At 37.3% G+C, this 19,001-nt stretch overlaps 2 protein-coding genes across 4 annotated transcripts in view; both read left to right on the top strand.

The window, feature by feature from the left end:
• The first annotated feature begins 4,305 nt into the window (after positions 1-4,305).
• Positions 4,306-19,001, top strand: part of LOC132848923 (Fc receptor-like protein 5) — a 103,796-nt gene continuing 89,100 nt past the window's right edge. For 2 of the 3 annotated variants that reach the window (XM_060875024.1, XM_060875022.1), the window contains exons 1-5: positions 4,306-4,398; positions 8,893-8,928; positions 9,442-9,720; positions 10,649-10,921; positions 11,417-11,689. In XM_060875024.1, coding sequence (XP_060731007.1) covers positions 4,368-4,398; positions 8,893-8,928; positions 9,442-9,720; positions 10,649-10,921; positions 11,417-11,689 — 892 coding nt within the window. In that variant the 5' untranslated portion in view covers positions 4,306-4,367. The remainder of the gene's footprint in view (positions 4,399-8,892; positions 8,929-9,441; positions 9,721-10,648; positions 10,922-11,416; positions 11,690-19,001) is intronic. The other variant, XM_060875028.1, reaches the window with a different exon arrangement.
• Positions 11,723-17,465, top strand: LOC132848929 (high affinity immunoglobulin gamma Fc receptor I-like). Its single transcript, XM_060875039.1, has 5 exons — positions 11,723-12,083; positions 15,488-15,754; positions 15,969-16,217; positions 16,488-16,604; positions 17,028-17,465. The coding sequence occupies exons 1-5, from the start codon at positions 11,741-11,743 to the stop codon at positions 17,069-17,071; spliced, it is 1,020 nt and encodes a 339-aa protein (XP_060731022.1). The 5' UTR covers positions 11,723-11,740; the 3' UTR covers positions 17,072-17,465.

Genomic DNA, 19,001 nt, shown 5'->3' with positions numbered 1-19,001 from the left:
AAAAAATGTTGTAACAAAAAATTCAATTCAAATCCGTTTAAGCCTAAAAATGTAATGCAAAACACATTGCTTCATTAATTAATTATTTCAATCATTTATTAGTGGTATACTAAGAAAGATAATTATGTAAGGTATATTCAAGCTCAAGGCCTGGTGCAATTAGGGATGATGCAAGAATGTGCAAATTATGTTGTAGATAATACAATAAAGACCAAGTCACACAAGAAACCTTCATAAAAGTGTGATATCAGCATTTAAAATAACTTAAAATCACTATCACATTCATTTGCAGAATATAAACAGTATAAATGCTGTTAATATGACATCCTACGTTTCTAGGGGTTTCTATTTCCTCTGTAGTTTGACCTTTAAATGATAGACAATTTACAGATAAAATGATCTCAATATCATTCAAAGGTCTGTATACATTTCTATATACCTCCAGGGTGAAATAAGGTGTATTTTCTCTCTTCCTTTATTCTTTCTTTCTCTCTCTGGGGAAAGGCAGAGAGAGGATGTGTGTTTTATAGTCAACAACTCAGGTTTGTCCATACTGCCTACCGAGGGAATTCACAGTAGTAATTAATACAGCTGTGAAGTTTCCTCCTTAAATTGACAGACCTGGCACTCAAAACACTGCTTGGCAACATATAGGACACTGCGTACCCTGAGGCTGCGTTCATCGTTACCAGAGACTTCAAGTAAGCCAACCTCAGAACAGTAACACCAAAATATCTTCAACACATCATATGCAACGCACATGGGAATTGTGTTTTGGAATCTTCAGAATGCCTACAAATCCCTCCCAAATCAGATCACTCTTCCATCCTGTTCCTACCCGCTTACAGACAGAAGCTGAAACAGGACACACCCTCCCTCAGAAGCATCCTGTTCTGCTTGCGCCAATCAGATGCTATGCTTTCAGATTGTTTAGAGCATGTGGCCTGTGAGCTGTTCCTTATGACTCACATACTTATGAATATTTGGATACCATAACCTATTTAAGATGTTCTGTAAAACAAAACAACCATAAAAACAACAAAACACTGGTTGTGACTCACGTTAGAATCACAGTTCATCACCATCAATACAAAAGATGTGGCATGTAAGTCTCTGTATGCTTGCTTCAATCCCACAGGTAGAGAGCTGTAGAGAGCTCCCACAGCTGATACTACAGAGGGTTAACACACTGAAGCACTGAACCACTCACTCTGAAAAAATGATGAAGAAAGCTCACCAGTACCTCCTCTTCCTCAGATTGTTGAGAATGTTTTTGTACAAGCCTTAGCATCATGAAATAATTTTACACCTGTACCATAGAGAGCATACTGACTGGCTGCATCAGCTGGTACAGGAGCATCACATAGCTACAGAACTCTGTAGAGAGTCGTACAGACATCGTACAAACACATTGAAAAGAGTCAGGAAGAACAAGTTGTTGGATTTTATCTCTATCGATGTTACCATGCAAAGCACATGTAAAGCAGAAAAATAGTATTCAAAACATTTCCTTTTTTTTTTTAATTATTGATTTTGTTGCTACTTTTGAGGTTAAGTTCAAGCTCAAGGCCTGGTGCAATAAGGGCTGATGTAAGAATGTGCAAGAAGTTAATAAAGGCCAAGTCACACAGGAAACATCCATAAATGTGTGATATATCAGCATTTTAAATAAATTATCTTTTTGTTTTGTTGCTTTATTAACGGTTCATTGTTTGTCACAATTTATTGTTTCAGGTCATCAAACAAATTTAAATATTAGTCAAAGATAACACAAACACAACATGCAGTTTTTAAATGAAGGTTTTTAATTTTATCTTTTAAGCCCTAAGCCTATTTTCCTGACTAACTACAAGGTGTATTTGAATAATTCTGGAGCCAAAATAAAAGGTAACATGTGGGATTGCTGCAGAAGTGTTTTCTATATATATATCAGAGTAAGAGAGGATGGAACACAGCCAAGATAAAAAAAATTAAGTTTTCACCTGACAAAATATAAAAATTTTAGACAGTATATAAAAATAGTATTAAATATATCATAAAAACTCCATAAATCTATTTTATAACATAACTGGTTCAAGATTTATTTATCTAGTGTGTATTAGAGATATTAGAGAGAGGTTTTAGTAGTGGCACACACTCCTGTGCCAAGCATGTTGGCACACCTCTGTATATTAGTTTTCTCAGCTACTGAACTATAAAACTTCATATAATTGATTTGTATGTCACTATAGGCGTTCATTGTATCCAAATTTCAGTTTTTCAAATTTCGTATTTCAGTTTGTTTTGGAGTCTCTCCACCTCTAACTACAGTACACAGTGCTCATGACTGTATGTCAGTCTGAGCCGCTTCCCCTCTATAGAGCTAAAAGACAGCGCTTACTGATTACAACTGGTTCACTAGAGTCCCAAAGCTTGGCTTCATAACCTTTTCCAGACTGATAGATCTCAATTACTTTCTTTCTCATTTGTTCCTGAATTTCTTTGGATCTCAGCATGATGTGTAGCTTTTGAGGATCTCTTGTTCTACTTCAGTTTGTCAGTCAGGTCTTATTTAAGTGATTTCTTGTGATTCCTAGTAATCAGGCCTGGGTCTGTCTAGAGAAATTGAACTCAGGTGTGATAAACCACAGTTAAGTTATGTTTTAACCTGGGGGCAAACACTTTTTACACAGAGCCATGTGGGTTTGGATTTTGTTTTCCCTTAATAATGAAAACCTTCATTTACAAATTGCATGTTGCGTTTACACAACAAATCAAATGTTAGGTTTGATTAATATTTACATTTGTTTGATGATCTGAAACATTAAAATGTGGCAAACCTGCAAAAAATAAAAATAAAATTATGAAGGGGACAAAAACTTTTTCACACCACCGTATGTGCTTGGTTAGAATCCAGATAATACTGGGTTTTGGATTAGCAGATGACTTGTGTTAAGTTTGATGGGAAAGTTATTATTTGGTTTGTGGAAGTTTGTAAGATTTTTTAACATGATACACTGTCTACTACTGTCAATAGCCTCATATCTCCTTCTGGTCACAAAGATGGATATAAAATGTGTGTGTGCATGTCCTTTTTGTGGTTGTGGTTCGTGTCTTTTGGTCTTTCATAGAAACAAAGAGCAGTAACCAGTCAGCATTAGAAACTCATAACCACTAGGCTATTTTTGATAATCATGGTCACTGCAGCAAATAATTAACCTAAATATCAAACATACAGTTGCACTTACACACTATACACATCTACACTGTACAAAGGCCAGCATACTCACTCACTCATTTTCTACCGCTTATCCGAACTATCTCAGGCGTCATCGGGCATCAAGGCAGGATACACCCTGGACGGAGTGCCAACCCATCGCAGGGCACACACACACACTCTAATTCACTCACGCAATCACACACTACGGACAATTTTCCAGAGATGCCAATCAACCTACCATGCATGTCTTTGGACCGGGGGAGGAAACCGGAGTACCCGGAGGAAATCCCCGAGGCACGGGGAGAACATAAAAACTCCACACACACAAGGCGGAGGCGGGAATCGATCCCCCAACCCTGGAGGTGTGTGGCGAACGTGCTAACCACTAAGCCACCGTGCCCCCTGGCCAGCATACTAATTAAGTTCATTCATTCATTCATCTTCTACCGCTTATCCGAACTACCTCGGGTCACGGGGAGCCTGTCCCTATCTCAGGCGTCATCGGGCATCAAGGCAGGATACACCCTGGACAGAGTGCCAACCCATCGCAGGGCACACACACACACTCTCATTCACTCACACAATCACACGCTAGGGACAATTTTCCAGAGATGCCAATCAACCTACCATGCATGTCTTTGGACCGGGGGAGGAAACCGGAGTACCCAGAGGAAACCCCCGAGGCACGGGGAGAACATGCAAACTCCACACACACAAGGTGGAGGCGGGAGGTGTGAGGCGAACGTGCTAACCACTAAGCCACCGTGCCCCTAATTAAGTTAATGAACTTAAATATATGTATTGTGTGTAGGTTTAGTGTGTTTGTAAGAATGTCCTCTTTCATTAATGAATTAAAATGCCTTTTCACTACCCCATTACATGACTAGCATAAGCCAAGCCTCAATCTAATTAGATAAAAAAAAAACTTTCCAGAAAGATTCACTTATATCATGTTGAGATGATTTATGAACCTGAGTGGGGTTAAATAAAGTTGTGTTCCCCAAATTGTTGAATTTGTTGCTTGGGGGTGGAGTTCACTTAAAAATATCACACCAACTTGCACCACAACGGCAATCTTTATCTCCTTCTCTTTTTGTGCATGAAGACAGGAAGTGTAGAGGCTTTAACACAAACCACTGATCTGTCAGTCATTTATCAGTCTGACAGAATGGAGCTGTGGACACTCCGTATGATGATCTGTGAGTAAAAATGTTTTCTTCGTGTGAGTCTTCATTAGAGTTAGAAGTGGGTTAAAAAAATTGTCCACATGGTGACTGATCCTGTGTGAAGAGGTGATTTGGACATTGTCTAGAGTTAGTTATGTGAGCTAGTTTATATGACTTGAGACTGTGTGATAACTTTTTTGTTTGTTTGTTTAATTTGGCTGTTTGTTTCATTTTGGATTGATTTCTATGTAGTATAGTATTAATTAGATGTATTAATCCTTACATGGACAGTGAGATGTGTTTGTGTAGGATATAGGATAGTCTGAGTAAATAGATGAGTGTATAAACTGTTGGGTTTTTGCTAATGTTCTCAGTAAATGTGCTGCTATTTAATGTGACTTTAGTGTCTTTTGTGTCTTTATCACACAATAAAGTGGTTGCTCCTGATGTTGTGAAAAATCGATGTTGTGCAAAATCTTACATTATAGAAGTGCCCCAAAGAAGTAGGGACCATACTTTAAGAGTATTATGATTGGTATCATAAGATACATGAGAATAGATCTCAGATGTCATAATAAGAGTAAAGTGATATATAACTAATGCATAAATAAACCACACAGGACTCAAAAGGTATAAAAAGGAAAGAGGGAGTTTATTACAAATAAACTTAATAATAATAGTGAGACCCAGAGCTATCAGGCCTGGGAGAAGTAGGAGTGTAGTCTGGAGACCCAGGCCTAGGAGAGGGGGAAGAAGGGACAAAGCCTGGGGAGCCAGGCTCAGAATTAGAGGGAGAAGAAGCCAAAGTGGGAGAGAGAGGGCGTATATAGGCGAAAGGAGGAGATGATGCACGAGGAGGGGAGGCAGGAGTTGTCAGCCTAGGGCAGCAGGGTTCAGCATGAGGACAACCATCGGTTTGTGTCCTTTGGTCCACCAGGACACGAGGCAGGAGTGTCTGAGTCGAGAAAGACCGAGTCATAGGCGTTTGCACAATGTGAAAAGGCGTGAGAGGCTGCTCAGGGAGTGTAGGGGAACACAGTCGTTCCAGGAAGGAGCAGAGCTCATGAGACAGATGACTCAGGTGATAGCGACGGAAATTGGCTAACACTTCAGCAGGAACTGGCCTCCTATAGGGAGTAGGCCGAGAAATCCAAATGGTGTGCCCAGGACGAATTGGCTGACACTGAGGTTGAGAACCTAAGGGGAAAAGGGAGTAGCCTTCAATAGAAATAGAGGAACTAAAGCTTAAAGTATGCAATAAGCAAGCCCAGTCTGAAGGCCAGACTGAGATCATAATAAAGTTCAAAAGTTTAGCAAAGCTTAAAAGAGTCAACATTACGGACTCCAATAATATACAAAGTAGCATTACAGCAATAAAGCTTAGCAACAGTAGCAATATAATATAACCAAGTAAAAGTAAGAACTTATGACAAAGTTAATCTCATATAACTAACATATAATCGTTAACATATAATCAGTAAAGTAAAATAATAATGAGAGAAATGAGAAAAACTTACTCATTGTGGCTGAAACAGAGGATTAATCCACTGCATCAATCCCTAATCATTAACAATAATTTGACTGCAATAGATGTAGATTATTAATAATTTGTAGTATATGAACTTTTATATAAAATAAATTCAATGAGTAAATATAGCTGCAAGCAGCGATGGCGGGCCCTCGCACGTTTTTTATCGCTATACGGTGCCTCCCAGAAAACAATGCACGGTGGGCAAGTGCATCATGTGGGTAAATATCAGTGGACTATTTTATGTTGTTACTGACCCATTTGGGGACTGTAGGTAAATTAAACCCCACATTTTAGACAAACGGGGGCGCTAGTGAGCCACTTAAGAGACACACCTTTGTCTGACCTTTTTGTCCACACTTAACAGCCGACAAATGTGATGTATGTGTCAAATTTCAAGTTAATCTAAGCATGCCAAAAGCCTTAAATATGCCTGAAATAAAAGTAAATTTTGACATGATGCCATGGCAACAGTGTTTGAGATATCAAAAATCCCTTCACAATTTCGCATCTCCAATATCTCTGCGTCATGGTGGCCAAGTCTGGTCTCAATTGCATGAATCCCCTAGGAGGCGTATTTAAAAGTTTACCGCATGCAGCTGTCAAAAAATCCACCTTTGTGACTGACACACTTCCTGGGGCCTGTTGGTGGCGCTATACCCGGGACTCACAATAAGCACATCGATGCGATCGGAATAAGACATTTTTTGCCTTAGATAGAAGACACTTCATGTTTCTCTGAATTCGCCATAACTTAGTCGCCTCGCCATGGCAGCACCGTTCGAGATATCTAAAATCCCTTCGCAACTTAGCAAGTGCAATGTCTCGGCATCATGTTCACCATGTTTGATGTCAATCGCATGAATTCTCTAGGAGGAGTATTTAAAAGTTCACCACAGGCACTTTTGAAACCATCCAAAATATCCGACTTACTGTTGGGCAGAGTTAATAGGTTTGATTGTGAAATTTGTTTGGGTCGATGAGATCTATATACATACCAACTCTCGTACATGTGCGTACATGTTTGGCCGATCTGTGCAACAATATTTATTTTTCCAATTCAGGAGATGCTACAGAGCCCTACTGCCTAAGTTCCAGCCTTTGACAGGTTCTAATGGCAGACGACTTTGACGTCTGTGCCAAATCTCCGGTGTTTTGGAGCATTTTAAGGCACCCAAAGTGCATGCCAAGAGCTTAAATATGCCTGAAAATGAAAGTAAAGTTTGACGCATTACCATGGGAACAGCGTTCGAGATATCAAAAATCCCTTCACAAATTATCATCTACAATGTCTCGGCATCATGTTCACCACTGTTGGATTCAATCGCATGAATCCTCTAGGAGGAGTATTTAAAAGTTCATTGCATGCAACTGTGAAAAAATCCACCTTTGTGACTGACACACTTCCTGGGGCCTGTTGGTGGCGGAGCTCATAGTTTAGAGCGCGAAAGTTGTTTGGGTCGATGAGATCTATATGCGTAACAACTCTCGTACATGTGCGTACATAATTGCCCGATCTGTGCACCAATGTTTGTTTTTGCATTACAGGGGGCGCTACAGAGCCCCCGCCACGCCCGTATTCCAGCCTTCGCCCAATCCTAGTGTCATACGACTCTGACGTGTGTGCCAAATTTCAAGAGTTTTCGAGCATGGTAAGGGACCCCAATTGGCCAATGTGTGGGGAAAAAAAAAATATATATATATATATATATATATATATATATATATATATATATATATATATATATATATATATATTAATACTCCCGAGCAAAAACAATAGGGCTTCGCACCATTCGGTGCTCGGGCCCTAAAAATAGACTGCTTCTTCTTCATTAGAGCTGCAATTATCTTCTTTAACTGGTCTGTTACTAACTGTGTATTTCCCCTGAAACACTCTGCAGTCTTTTTCACAGATGTTTCTGTTGGAGGCATTTTGCACTTTACACAGTCCTGAGATGAATGTTGTTGTTATACTGTATGTGCTACTGAGATCAGGTTTTTCTTCTTATATGATCCATTATCCTGAAGGCTGTATGTATTGCACTGTAGTGTTAGTGCACATGAGCAATTTTGTGATGTGAGACAAAGAGAAGGAAGTGACGCAATTTAGCTTCAGATTAGCAGAAGTGGATTTAATTATACAGGAGACAGTAATGAGCTGTGAAGTGAGCTGAGTGAAAATAACTTTTTTAAACATTAAAGGTGCCCTTCCACACAAAGTCGTTTTTACTTGTATTTTTTGATATGTGTTAGGTCCATATGTGTTTGTGTTGTGTCGTGAATGTGAAAACAAACTGTTACCTCCCCGGTCAGTTCTAGCCACTTAAAAGAAATAAGGGGAGAAATCAGGTCAGTTAGAAAAGCTGGTCAGTGTGACGTAGTAATGATTGAGCTCATTACTATTCATGAGCTCTCCCACTTGAGACCGCGCCCACAGAATTCGTGTAGCTCAGTGAGTTTCCTATACAGCAAGGATGGCTGAACGTCAACGGGCTTGTGAAGAAGCCATTCTGCCGCAATTCAAGGTGATTGTAAACAAATGTCCTCTAGCCTAGGCTACTTATTGCGCTGGGTGAATGAATAGTCATGCTCTCATATCCTAGCGGTTAGCCAATCGGAGCCAAGCAGCACAGCTCATTTGAATATTCATGAGAACTGGCGCAAATCGAGCTGAGTCTTCCTGCAGGCTTTCTATACCACACTAGAATGGCTTGAAACAAGGTGACCAAGGCATTATTTCCACAAAACATGTTACAGAGTCCATGGTAAACTTCAGACATTACCACAAAAGTAATGAAATACGTGTGGCAGGGCATCTTTAAACATTATCGGAACAGGTAAATGTATTGTTTGTATTGTTGCTGTGTAAGTGAAAGTAAAAATATTGATTTTCTTTTTTATTTACAGACATACAGATATGACATTGTTCTCATTTGTCTACTTAAAAAAATTAAAAATTCAGCATTACATATTCTCTGTTCTTCTTACCTTTTTAGTGCTTATTTCATTTATCCACGTTGGACAAGCTCAAGGTGATTTCTGTATATTTTTATTGCTTATGTTGTGTACATGATGGATTTGTATTAAAGTGGAGAAGATTGTGTTTGTACATTGTTATACAGAGTTTATGATATTTACATTAACAGTCTGTTTGTGTATTGACTTTTGAATAAACCAGTTCTGACTGTGCAGCCAAACGCACCACAAATATTCAGAGGAGAGAATGTTACACTCTCATGTATAATTTCGGGAGGTAGTGAACAATACATCTGGTACAAAGATGGTGTTCATGTTCACAGATCTCCTGAAAAGGACTACACTATAAAAGTAGATCAGAGTCACAGATACAGTTGTTACGGGTCTAAGAATGGACAGGCAGCGAAATTAAGTGATGAAGTGACTCTCTCAGTGATAGGTACATGTCTGATCTTACACTCCTGTAACATGCACTCATACGTAATCATTACAATACACACTGATACAATATCAGATATTCAGAAAAGGGTGTGTTTGACTGATTTGATGTATTTTGTGTAACTGTACAGAAAGACCAAAAGCTGTTGTGATTCTGCAGCCTGATGGAGAGATATTCAGTGGACAGAAAGTCACTTTAACATGTGAAATACGAGGACATGAAGAAACTTTAGATGTGGAGTGGATATACAACTGGTATAAAGATGATGTCCTACTTTCTGCCCCTGTTGAGTACAAGTATTCATTTACTGCTGAAAAGTCTTTCAGTGGTAAATTCTCCTGCAGTGGACAGACAAAAAGTGACTCACAACCTTCAGAGACCAGCCCTGCTGTTACACTCACTGTGTCAGGTGTGTTTTTGTGTGTCTGTGTGTGTGTGTGTGTGTGTGTGTGTGTATGTGTGTGTTTCTTCTTCAAAGTATATATTAACTATAGCATCACATCAGTACATTCAGTGCAGATTAAATTTAGACGTTTACTTATACTCATGAAAATGTCTGTGTTTCTCTTGGATAAATTAATAGTTTTTACTTTGCAAATCTCTCAACTATAATTTTTGTGCAGTCTCTTTCTAAAGGTAGAATAAAGAATGTTGAACTTATTTGAGCAGAGAGAGCTCAGAACTCCCTTAGATATTAGTCCTAGGTCTTTAGTGACTTTCTGGTTCAGTCATCGATGCACTTTTAGAGGAATTACTACAGGTCCACCTGTCACATTTTAGAGGGAAGAATCAACCAGACTCAGACCCAGGATACACTTCACACATTTATTCACACAAGACATGAAATAACCTCAAAATAACAAAATAATACATGAACACGCACGAGCAGAACACTTAAGCAATGTTTATATATAACACAGGCTGGCAGTAATCAAGCCTGGGTGTGTCTAGTCTTTTGAACAACACTCTCAATAAAATTTGTTTAACTGAGTAACTAATTAAGTAACAAAGGAAGGCATATTTTTCCAGAGATCCAGTTAGGGTTGTTGATTTTTTTCCTCTTGTAAAATGAAATAATTGTTTTTTAAACTCTTTTGTTCAATTGGACTCTCGTTGTCTTTTAAAAAGTTTTAGAGAAGAGCTGAAACAATATTTTCTTTTCTACAGCATTTACTACAAATTATTTTGACAGTTTTTAAGGGGATATTTAGTCATAGTGAGTGTTTTTACAGTGTATTAGTAGCAGCATGTCTCTGTCTGTAGTAGTGTAGTATTGATTAGTGTGATAAACACTCTGAGAGCAGCAAATGAACTGTGTGTTTCACCTCCAACTACAGAAAAACCTAAACCTGAACTCACATCAGACCTTAAAGGAGCTGCACTGACAAAAAACTCAGTGACTCTGTCCTGTACACTGAAGCTGCAGTCTGCTGGATGGAAGTTTTACTGGATCAAACCCACACAGAGCTCTGAGACTGAGACTAAAACACACCAGTACATCATCAGTTCAGTTACAGTCTCTGATGGAGGTCAGTACAAGTGCAGAGCTGGAAGAGGAAACCCAGTCTACTACACAGACTACAGTAACGAACTCTGGGTAAATGTTATTGGTGAGTAACAAAGATTGAAGTGTTTATAAAATATGCACAGACCTGTGTAACAGTCTTAGGCACATTCAAAGATATCATTTAAAAATGCATTGAAAATAATGACAATAAATGTTTTTAAAAAAACCACATTAACGTTAACAAAAATAAAGTCATTATTTGGTGTGAAGTTTTATAAGCAAAGTAACTAGTAAATCAAAACCCAGCAGCTTATCTATATTTGTCTAAAAAGTGGTTTATTACATGATATGATACTTTTGTCTATATATTTTGATAATGTTTGGAAATCTAAAATGTTCTTATTGTGGCTTAATAATGGAAAATTCATAGAATAAATATCTTTAACAACATTTGTACGAAATACTCAATACTATTATACAGTACACTTCTTAATGAACTTTAGGTAATATTATTCCATATACACTACACCATCACTAATTATTTGACTAATGACAGTGTTTATTTTGAGGTGTTAATAATAAGATTATGTTTCTGCAGAGAGACCTAAAGCTGTGGTGACCATAAAGCCTGACAAACATGTGTTCAGAGGAGAGACTGTGACTCTCAGGTGTGAAATACAGGGAGGAGGAGACACTGAGTGGACATACAGCTGGTATAAAGATGACCAAATCTACCCATACCACAAAACCCAGGAGTTCAGCTTCAGATCAGTTAGAAATGAACACAGTGGTAAATACACCTGCAGCGGGAGGAGACGCAGTGACTCTCAGAGCTCAGAGATCAGTGATGCTGTTATTCTCACTGTATCAGGTGAGTGTGTGAGTTTGTGTTATCTTGTCATTAATTACATGTAAACTCTGTATGATTTTGTTCCATGTTTGTTATCCATTAGATGTAGCAGAGACAGTAATGACTGTGTCTCCACTGATCTGGCTGACTGAAGGAGATTCAGTGACTCTAAGCTGTGAGGTTAAACACTCCTCTACAGGCTGGACATTCAGCTGGTACAAAAATGTTCTCTACACAGACAGTCAGGGTTCCCTCAGGTCCAGAACATCACTACTTTCAAACAGCAGCAGAGGATCTGGAGGCTCCTACACTCTCAGTCCTGTTACTCTGAATCACACAGGAGTTTATATGTGCGCAGCTGAGAGAGGAGTCTTTCACACACAGAACAGCAAAACACAGCTGCTGTGGATCACTGGTGAGGAAATAAAACATTTTTGTTTACGTTAAGTAAATAAGTGTAAATGAAAGAATCAATGCATAAATAGAGATTTTATTAAATAAAGAGTTAAATAAACACATCTAGAGGTGGTTTGGGGCTACATTATGTTTATGAAACAGCCTTGTCTGTAGAGGTTTATGTAGACCATATTACTCCTTATGGTCTGAGAAGTAGGTAAGTAACTGTCCAAAATTAACACCAGATCTGTAAGATAATGACTGCCATTTTATAGAGTGCATGAACACATCTTACAGAGCTTAACATAAAACTGACAAGCTTTAGCTTTTATTCCATCATTAATTGCAGTTACTGTAAACCACACTGCATATGTGCACCACAGTCAGAATGTGTGCTGATGTATGTCAAAGAATTATACAAAACATTTCATGATTAATTTGTTCAATAAAATTAAAAAGTATGAAATTGGTACTATCTACTGCATTATTTTCACATAACGCAACCTCCTGATTTTAGCATTCAACTGTGGTGTCCTATAACATGAAATAATATATCTTTTCATATGTGTCCTGTATTAACCCTCTGGGGTCGAAAGACGCGCCGGCGCGTCTTTGGCGCATTTTTCCTCTTGAACGTGAAGTCCACTTAAAATACTCCGTCATTCATAGTCATACACATACATGTAATACATCATTCGAAACTGTGAAGTGTCTACTTTTATTTGAGTGCCTTCATATTAACAACAAAAAGCTGTGCTTTTGGCAAATAAAGAAAATAACCAGGGTGTGCATTCAGACATCTCTGTGAACTTGACCTTCTTCCTGAAACACGTTACAAACATGAACTGATAACTCCGCCTATACTTATCACACGAACATGATACATATGTCTAATGAAAGCCTGAAATGTCTACTTTTAAATGAGGTAATTAAAATCGAAAGCAAATATTGTCTATTTGTGTAATCTGTATGTAAGTAAAGAGAGGTACAGTTTTTCTGGCTCGACCTCATTACCACTAATGTGATCCCACCTACCGCCGTGCGCGCCATTCATATGAAAATGACCTGAGCGGGCTATGCAAATAAAATCAACGCCCCCAAACAATGTAAGAAGCACAAAGTTTTAACAGATTCATTCACTTATCAACACGCTGGGAAGATGAAACGCTTTACAGCTGAGGAAGTTTCCTCAGATGAAGATGAAGAGCAGGACTCCGACGACGAACGTTTGTATTTTGAAGAGCGACTTGATCCGCGAGCGAGGATATAATTTCTGAAGAGTAAGTTTTACTAACATTTGTTGAAATCTTGTGTTATGTAAAATTATATATACTGTATTGTATACAGACTATTTGCAAGCAGATATTAAGAGTGACTTTATAGAAACGTCTCGTAATTGGCAACTTTTATTTACCTTAAAATGTTAGTTCTTATTTAGCTGTATGCTGATTAATGCGATGTGAATATACAATATGTTATATAGCAATATCACTATTTAGAATATATTTTGACTAGTGTTTATGCCTCAACTAGTCTTGTTTACGTGACTATCTGTTCGGGTGTAAATGTATCGATGTGGTGTCGATGAGCTGTAAATGTGCCCGGAGATGTCATGTGTTAATGTTTAGCCATAAATATGTCCGGTAATGGCCCGTTAACAAACATATACAGCGCATCTCTGTACCCAATTATTTTATCTCAGCTGTGTTTAACTGCCTTAGTTATTGCTTTATAAGTTTGTTACTGTGGAGAATACATTATATTAATTATTAAAAACTTTTGTAGGAATGTGGCTGCATCACTCTTGTCTTCACCTGCACCGGCTGCAACACTTTCACCTTCGTTTGATGCTCGCACGGGGGCGCGCAGCAACGAGAACAATAAAGAGTACGTCCACATGTAACCATTTTTTTCTATTATGCGTGCAGAATATTTGTATTACTGATGTGGAAAATACATTATATTAATTGTGTTGCTTTGTACTTTGAAAATACATGATACTAATTATGATTTTTTTTTAGGAATGTGGCTGCAACACGTTTACCTTCGTCTGATACTCGCACGAGGGCACGCAGCAACGCGAGCGACATTCATCCAGTGTAAGCCACATTTACCCTTTTTTATGTTCTCAGTATTAGTAACACTGGTGTGTTGCTTTGTACTTTGCAAATACATGATACTAATTATGATATTTTTTTTAGGAATGTGGCTGCAACACGTTCACCTTCGTCTGATACTCGCACGAGGACACGCAGCAATGCAACTGGGAACAAAAAAGAGTATGTCCACATGTACCCATTTTTCTGTTATATTGTATATTAGTATATATTAGTTATATATTATTATTACTAATGTGTTGCTTAGTACTTTGGAAAATACACGATGAGACTAATTATGTTTTTTTTTTTTTTAGGAATGTGTCTGCATCACCTTTACCTTTACCATCACCTGCTACTCACACGCCGTACTGTAGGTCTCTTTCAGTTCTCAAAGCAACTGAGACTACTGTGTGTTCAGTTAAATAGGAACTGTTTTGAGCAATGGCATGACGACATTTAAACTCCATTCTCAAAGATTCACAGTGTGCGATGGCTTACAAATTTATATCTTATTTTTTATATTGTAAAGAATCATTCCATACAATAAAGCTTCTTGACTCTATTGTATTGTTCATGTTTTGTACCATTGGTAAAATAAAAGTCTTATTTTGTCAAGTACAGATATAAAAGGCCTTTGTACTTTATTGTACACTATTTTAGTAAACTACAAGCAAAAGATTTTCTCTTTGAGTCTCCCCACACTCATTCTTTTGTCAACACAATCCAGACTAAGCCATTAGGGGTTGGCCCGCCCTCGCATATTGCCTTTACACAACAAAAACTGTCTTACAAAAGTTAAAGCAATGTATTGTTTCATGTGAATGAGTGGGTAAAATGGTTTTTACATCTTTTTGTAGCAAATTCTCAACTCTACAAGAGTAGAGAAGTTTATTGTTTGTGAACAAATGTTTAGTATGTGTTTCTTGGCCTTATTTCAGCAACTTTTCTTTTTCTTTTTTTTAGTAACCACGCATAAACATCATTTACTTAAAAATACAAACATGTACATACATTTTACTTACATAATATTGTAGCCCAGTTTGTGCTGAATACAGTGTTATGTGATATTAGCCGTTAATATGTATTGAAGTAACTGAAAAAAGACCAAATGTAAGAGCATGTCAGAACCTCTGCCAGTGTCACAAAATGGTCAGACCCCAGAGGGTTAACTGTTACAAATGTTAAATGTTATGTTTACTTGGGTTAATTTTTTACTGTTACACATATTAATATACTGCACATATATAGGACCATTAGAATAAAATAATTAAATATTTGAATCATAATGATTTTATAATGAAATTTAATTATTTGTGTATTTCAGGTGAATCTCCTCCAGTGTCTCTGATCATCAGTCCGAGCAGAACTCAACACTTTCCTGCTGACTCTCTCTTGCTGAACTGTGAAGACCAGAGTGACTCTACTAGATGGACAGTGAGGCGATACACACACAGTGAGACATCGCTCGATTGTTCATCAGTTTCAGGATCTACATGTAACATTGCCTCCCTCTATACATCACACACTGGTGTTTATTGGTGTCAGTCTGCATCTGGAGGACACAGTAATCCTGTCAACATCACAGTGCACAGTGAGTCTTCAATGTTCTCATCTGTAACAGATTCACAATATACAGGGCTAGAGATTTAAAGGACACTTTTAAACTCTACTAAACTCAGTGTATAGAAATGAACATTGTGCTACACTCTCTCTAATATTTCCCACTGATAGAGCTCTCTGTGTTACATTCATTACATTATTTTACACACTTTCTATTTTCAGTGTTTTCTTTCTCTTTCCTACAGATGGTGATGTGATCCTGGACAGTCCTGTACATCCCGTGACTGAGGGACATCTTATGACTTTGCGCTGTTTATTTCGCAACAAAAAGATCCCAGGTTCTGGTGTTGATTTCTATAAAGATGATTCCATCCTTCACTCCCAGACTACAGGAGAGATGACCATCAGTAGTGTCTCAATGTCTGATGAAGGTTTCTACCACTGTAAACACCCAGAGAGAGGAGAGTCACCGAAAAGCTGGGTTTCAGTCAGAGGTGAGAAATATTTATTCAGTTAATCTAGTATGCAATAAAACTGAATGGGATTTTAGTAAAATATCCAGTGATGTGGTGTGATACAGCTCAATATATATAGAAAGTACATACTTTAGAACTAATCACATTAATATTTACATTACAGTCAGATTCTGCAGCTCTGTGGTATTTCTGCATGTTGTGTATGATATGTATCTTCATTTGAATCTTGTATTTATTAGAGCCTTGTTCTAGACTTTCCACAATATTATAATTAATATTTTACTCCAGGACGGTCACATGTAGGAGCTTCAATGTCAGTGCTCAGACTGATCAGCAGTCTAGTGACAGTTTCTGTGTATCTGCTGCTGACCATCATTCTGGCAGTGAAATGTTTCAGAGCTCGAGGTAAAAACATTTTCAGTCTATTTCACATAATAAACACACTGACAGGTAACAGGACAAATGATTTGAGTTTGTACTACCATTTTACCTGAACATTACCACAATACACACTTAGTTACAGTATTAAAGCACTAAAATGCAGTTACAGTAATGATTACATAATTAAAGTACAGATGCTTAGAAATAATAGTTTAGTAAAATTAATGGGTATGTAATTGACAGGATGTTCATCTATTTGTAGTAAACTATTCCATATTGGTTTTGATAAGTAAAAGAGAGTTTTATGTAATTTTTTGTTTGTTTTTTGAATACATGTGAATTTTCATTCACGTTCATGAAATATGAAAACATAATTAGGAATTGTATTCTAATTGTATAAATTCTATTCACCATTTGTCAATAAAACCTGTTTTATTTATTTTATAGTTCAGACTGATGAAGACACCCAGAATGCTGTTATTGAGGAGTGAACAAGAAAAAAATCAGCTTTTAGGATTGTGAAATAATTTTGATGTCTCACATTTAAATACTTACTACCAGATGTTTTTTCTTCTGAAGTTTTCACACCTCTTCATGGGGTTATGAATTATATTAATGCAGTGTACATTAAAATTAACTAGATATTAAGATCACATCTTTAATTCATCTCTACTCTCTATCTAGTTATATTTGTCTTCATATAACTGGGTAAAATATTTTATAGATTAAGTAAACTTATTAAAATTTTGTACAGATGCCATTGGCAAACAGAATATCATCTATGTACATTGTTAACTAACTCTGATCACTGAGGACAGGTGAGGAGGTTTATTGTTAGTTTATCATTATAGTTCATGATTAAATGATCTGACACAAAAAAACAAAGTCAGTGTTTTCTAGTTAGGCATCTGGACCTTTTAGCACTGTTAGTAATTTCTTTTAATAGTCAAGCATTTCTATTAATAGTCAAAAATTTACAGATTTTTTACAGAAAATGTGTTGAAAGTGGTGACTCAGGGCTTCAGTCTTTGCATTGATCAGAATGTTGTCAGTTTAAATCGCATCATCTCGAGCAAAAATCATCTGTTCATCCCTTAACTGCTCTTTTGTATCTTGTCTCAGCTGTAAGTTGCCAGGAAATTTAAAATGAAAATGTTTGTCCTTTAAAAATTATATATCAAGTCAAGAGTCAAGTCAAGAAGCTTTTATTGTCATTTCAACCATACATAGATGTTGCAGTACAATGAGACAAGGTTTCTCCAGGATCATGGTGCTACATAAAACAAAGACAGAGCTATAAGGACTTAGTAAGTAGTCTTAGCCACATAAAGTATATAATTTATAACAAAACATTTATATAAGCAACACTAGTATCTTAACTATAATGCAGACCAGGTCTGTCGAAAGGCTTTGGTATTATAGTTTAAAAAGTAAAGTTTTCCTTTGGTTTCTTTCTTTCTTTCTTTCTTTCTTTTTTTTTTTAAATGGCTTTTGCACAATGTTACTTTTGAATAAATAATATGCAATTTAAACTGTTTTCAATGTGCATTTCTTATCTAACTCAGGTATGTTCTAAAGAAGAGAGATTACTGTAAATATACAATACAGTGCCTCGTAGTGTGTCATCAATGTGTATAGCCAGAAGGTGTCGCTGTTCTGTAGCGTTTCAAATAACTGAACCGTTTTTCGAGCGAGTCGGTTCAAATATGTAGATTTGCTAGAAGGCTTCGTTTATAACCGTTTAATGACAGTTTTTATGTTAAGTCCACTTTACTTTTTGGGTTTGATGCTAAAATGTAACTGTGAAAATGTGATATAGTTTATTTATAAAGAGTGATTAAAGAAGAAGGTCTTTTAGTGACCACGTTAGAAACTGCAGTGTAAATATATACAGGGTTTTACGGGGACCATCAAGACTCTAAGACCAAAATGCATGCTTTATTTTCTTTGCACCTCCACAAATTGTACAGAAGTCCTAAGATGCCATAGATAATTATTATTTTTCTTTCTTGTGTTCTCGTAATCTTGTTATAAAAATGCCTCTTAGGGCTTATGTTAAATAGCATTAACTGCCACATTATGAATTCAATACAGGATCGGTCAAGGCCCGGGTTAACAACAACCGCACTGTCGACCTATAGAGTGCCGGCGGAAATTGGGCTACTGTTGGTTGAGGAAGGAGAGGAGGGAGAAGGGAGAGCTGGCAGACATGATGGAGAGAAGGAAGGTCGATATACTGTGTTTGCAGTAGACCGAACTGGGATGGGAGGGAGATACAAACATTTTATTATGCTGTGGATAGGAAGAGAAATGGGGTAAAGGTGATCTTACAGGATGAGTTTGTGAGAAATGTTTTAGAGGTAAAAAGAGTGTCAGACTGGGTAATCAGTTTAAAGTTAGAAATTGAAGGTGTGATGTTGA

The sequence above is a fragment of the Tachysurus vachellii genome, chromosome 7, assembly GCF_030014155.1.
Source record: "Tachysurus vachellii isolate PV-2020 chromosome 7, HZAU_Pvac_v1, whole genome shotgun sequence".
Taxonomy (NCBI): Eukaryota; Metazoa; Chordata; class Actinopteri; order Siluriformes; family Bagridae; genus Tachysurus; species Tachysurus vachellii.
The sequence above is the reverse complement of the archived record's forward strand: the minus strand, read 5'-3'. Positions and strand labels throughout refer to the sequence as shown.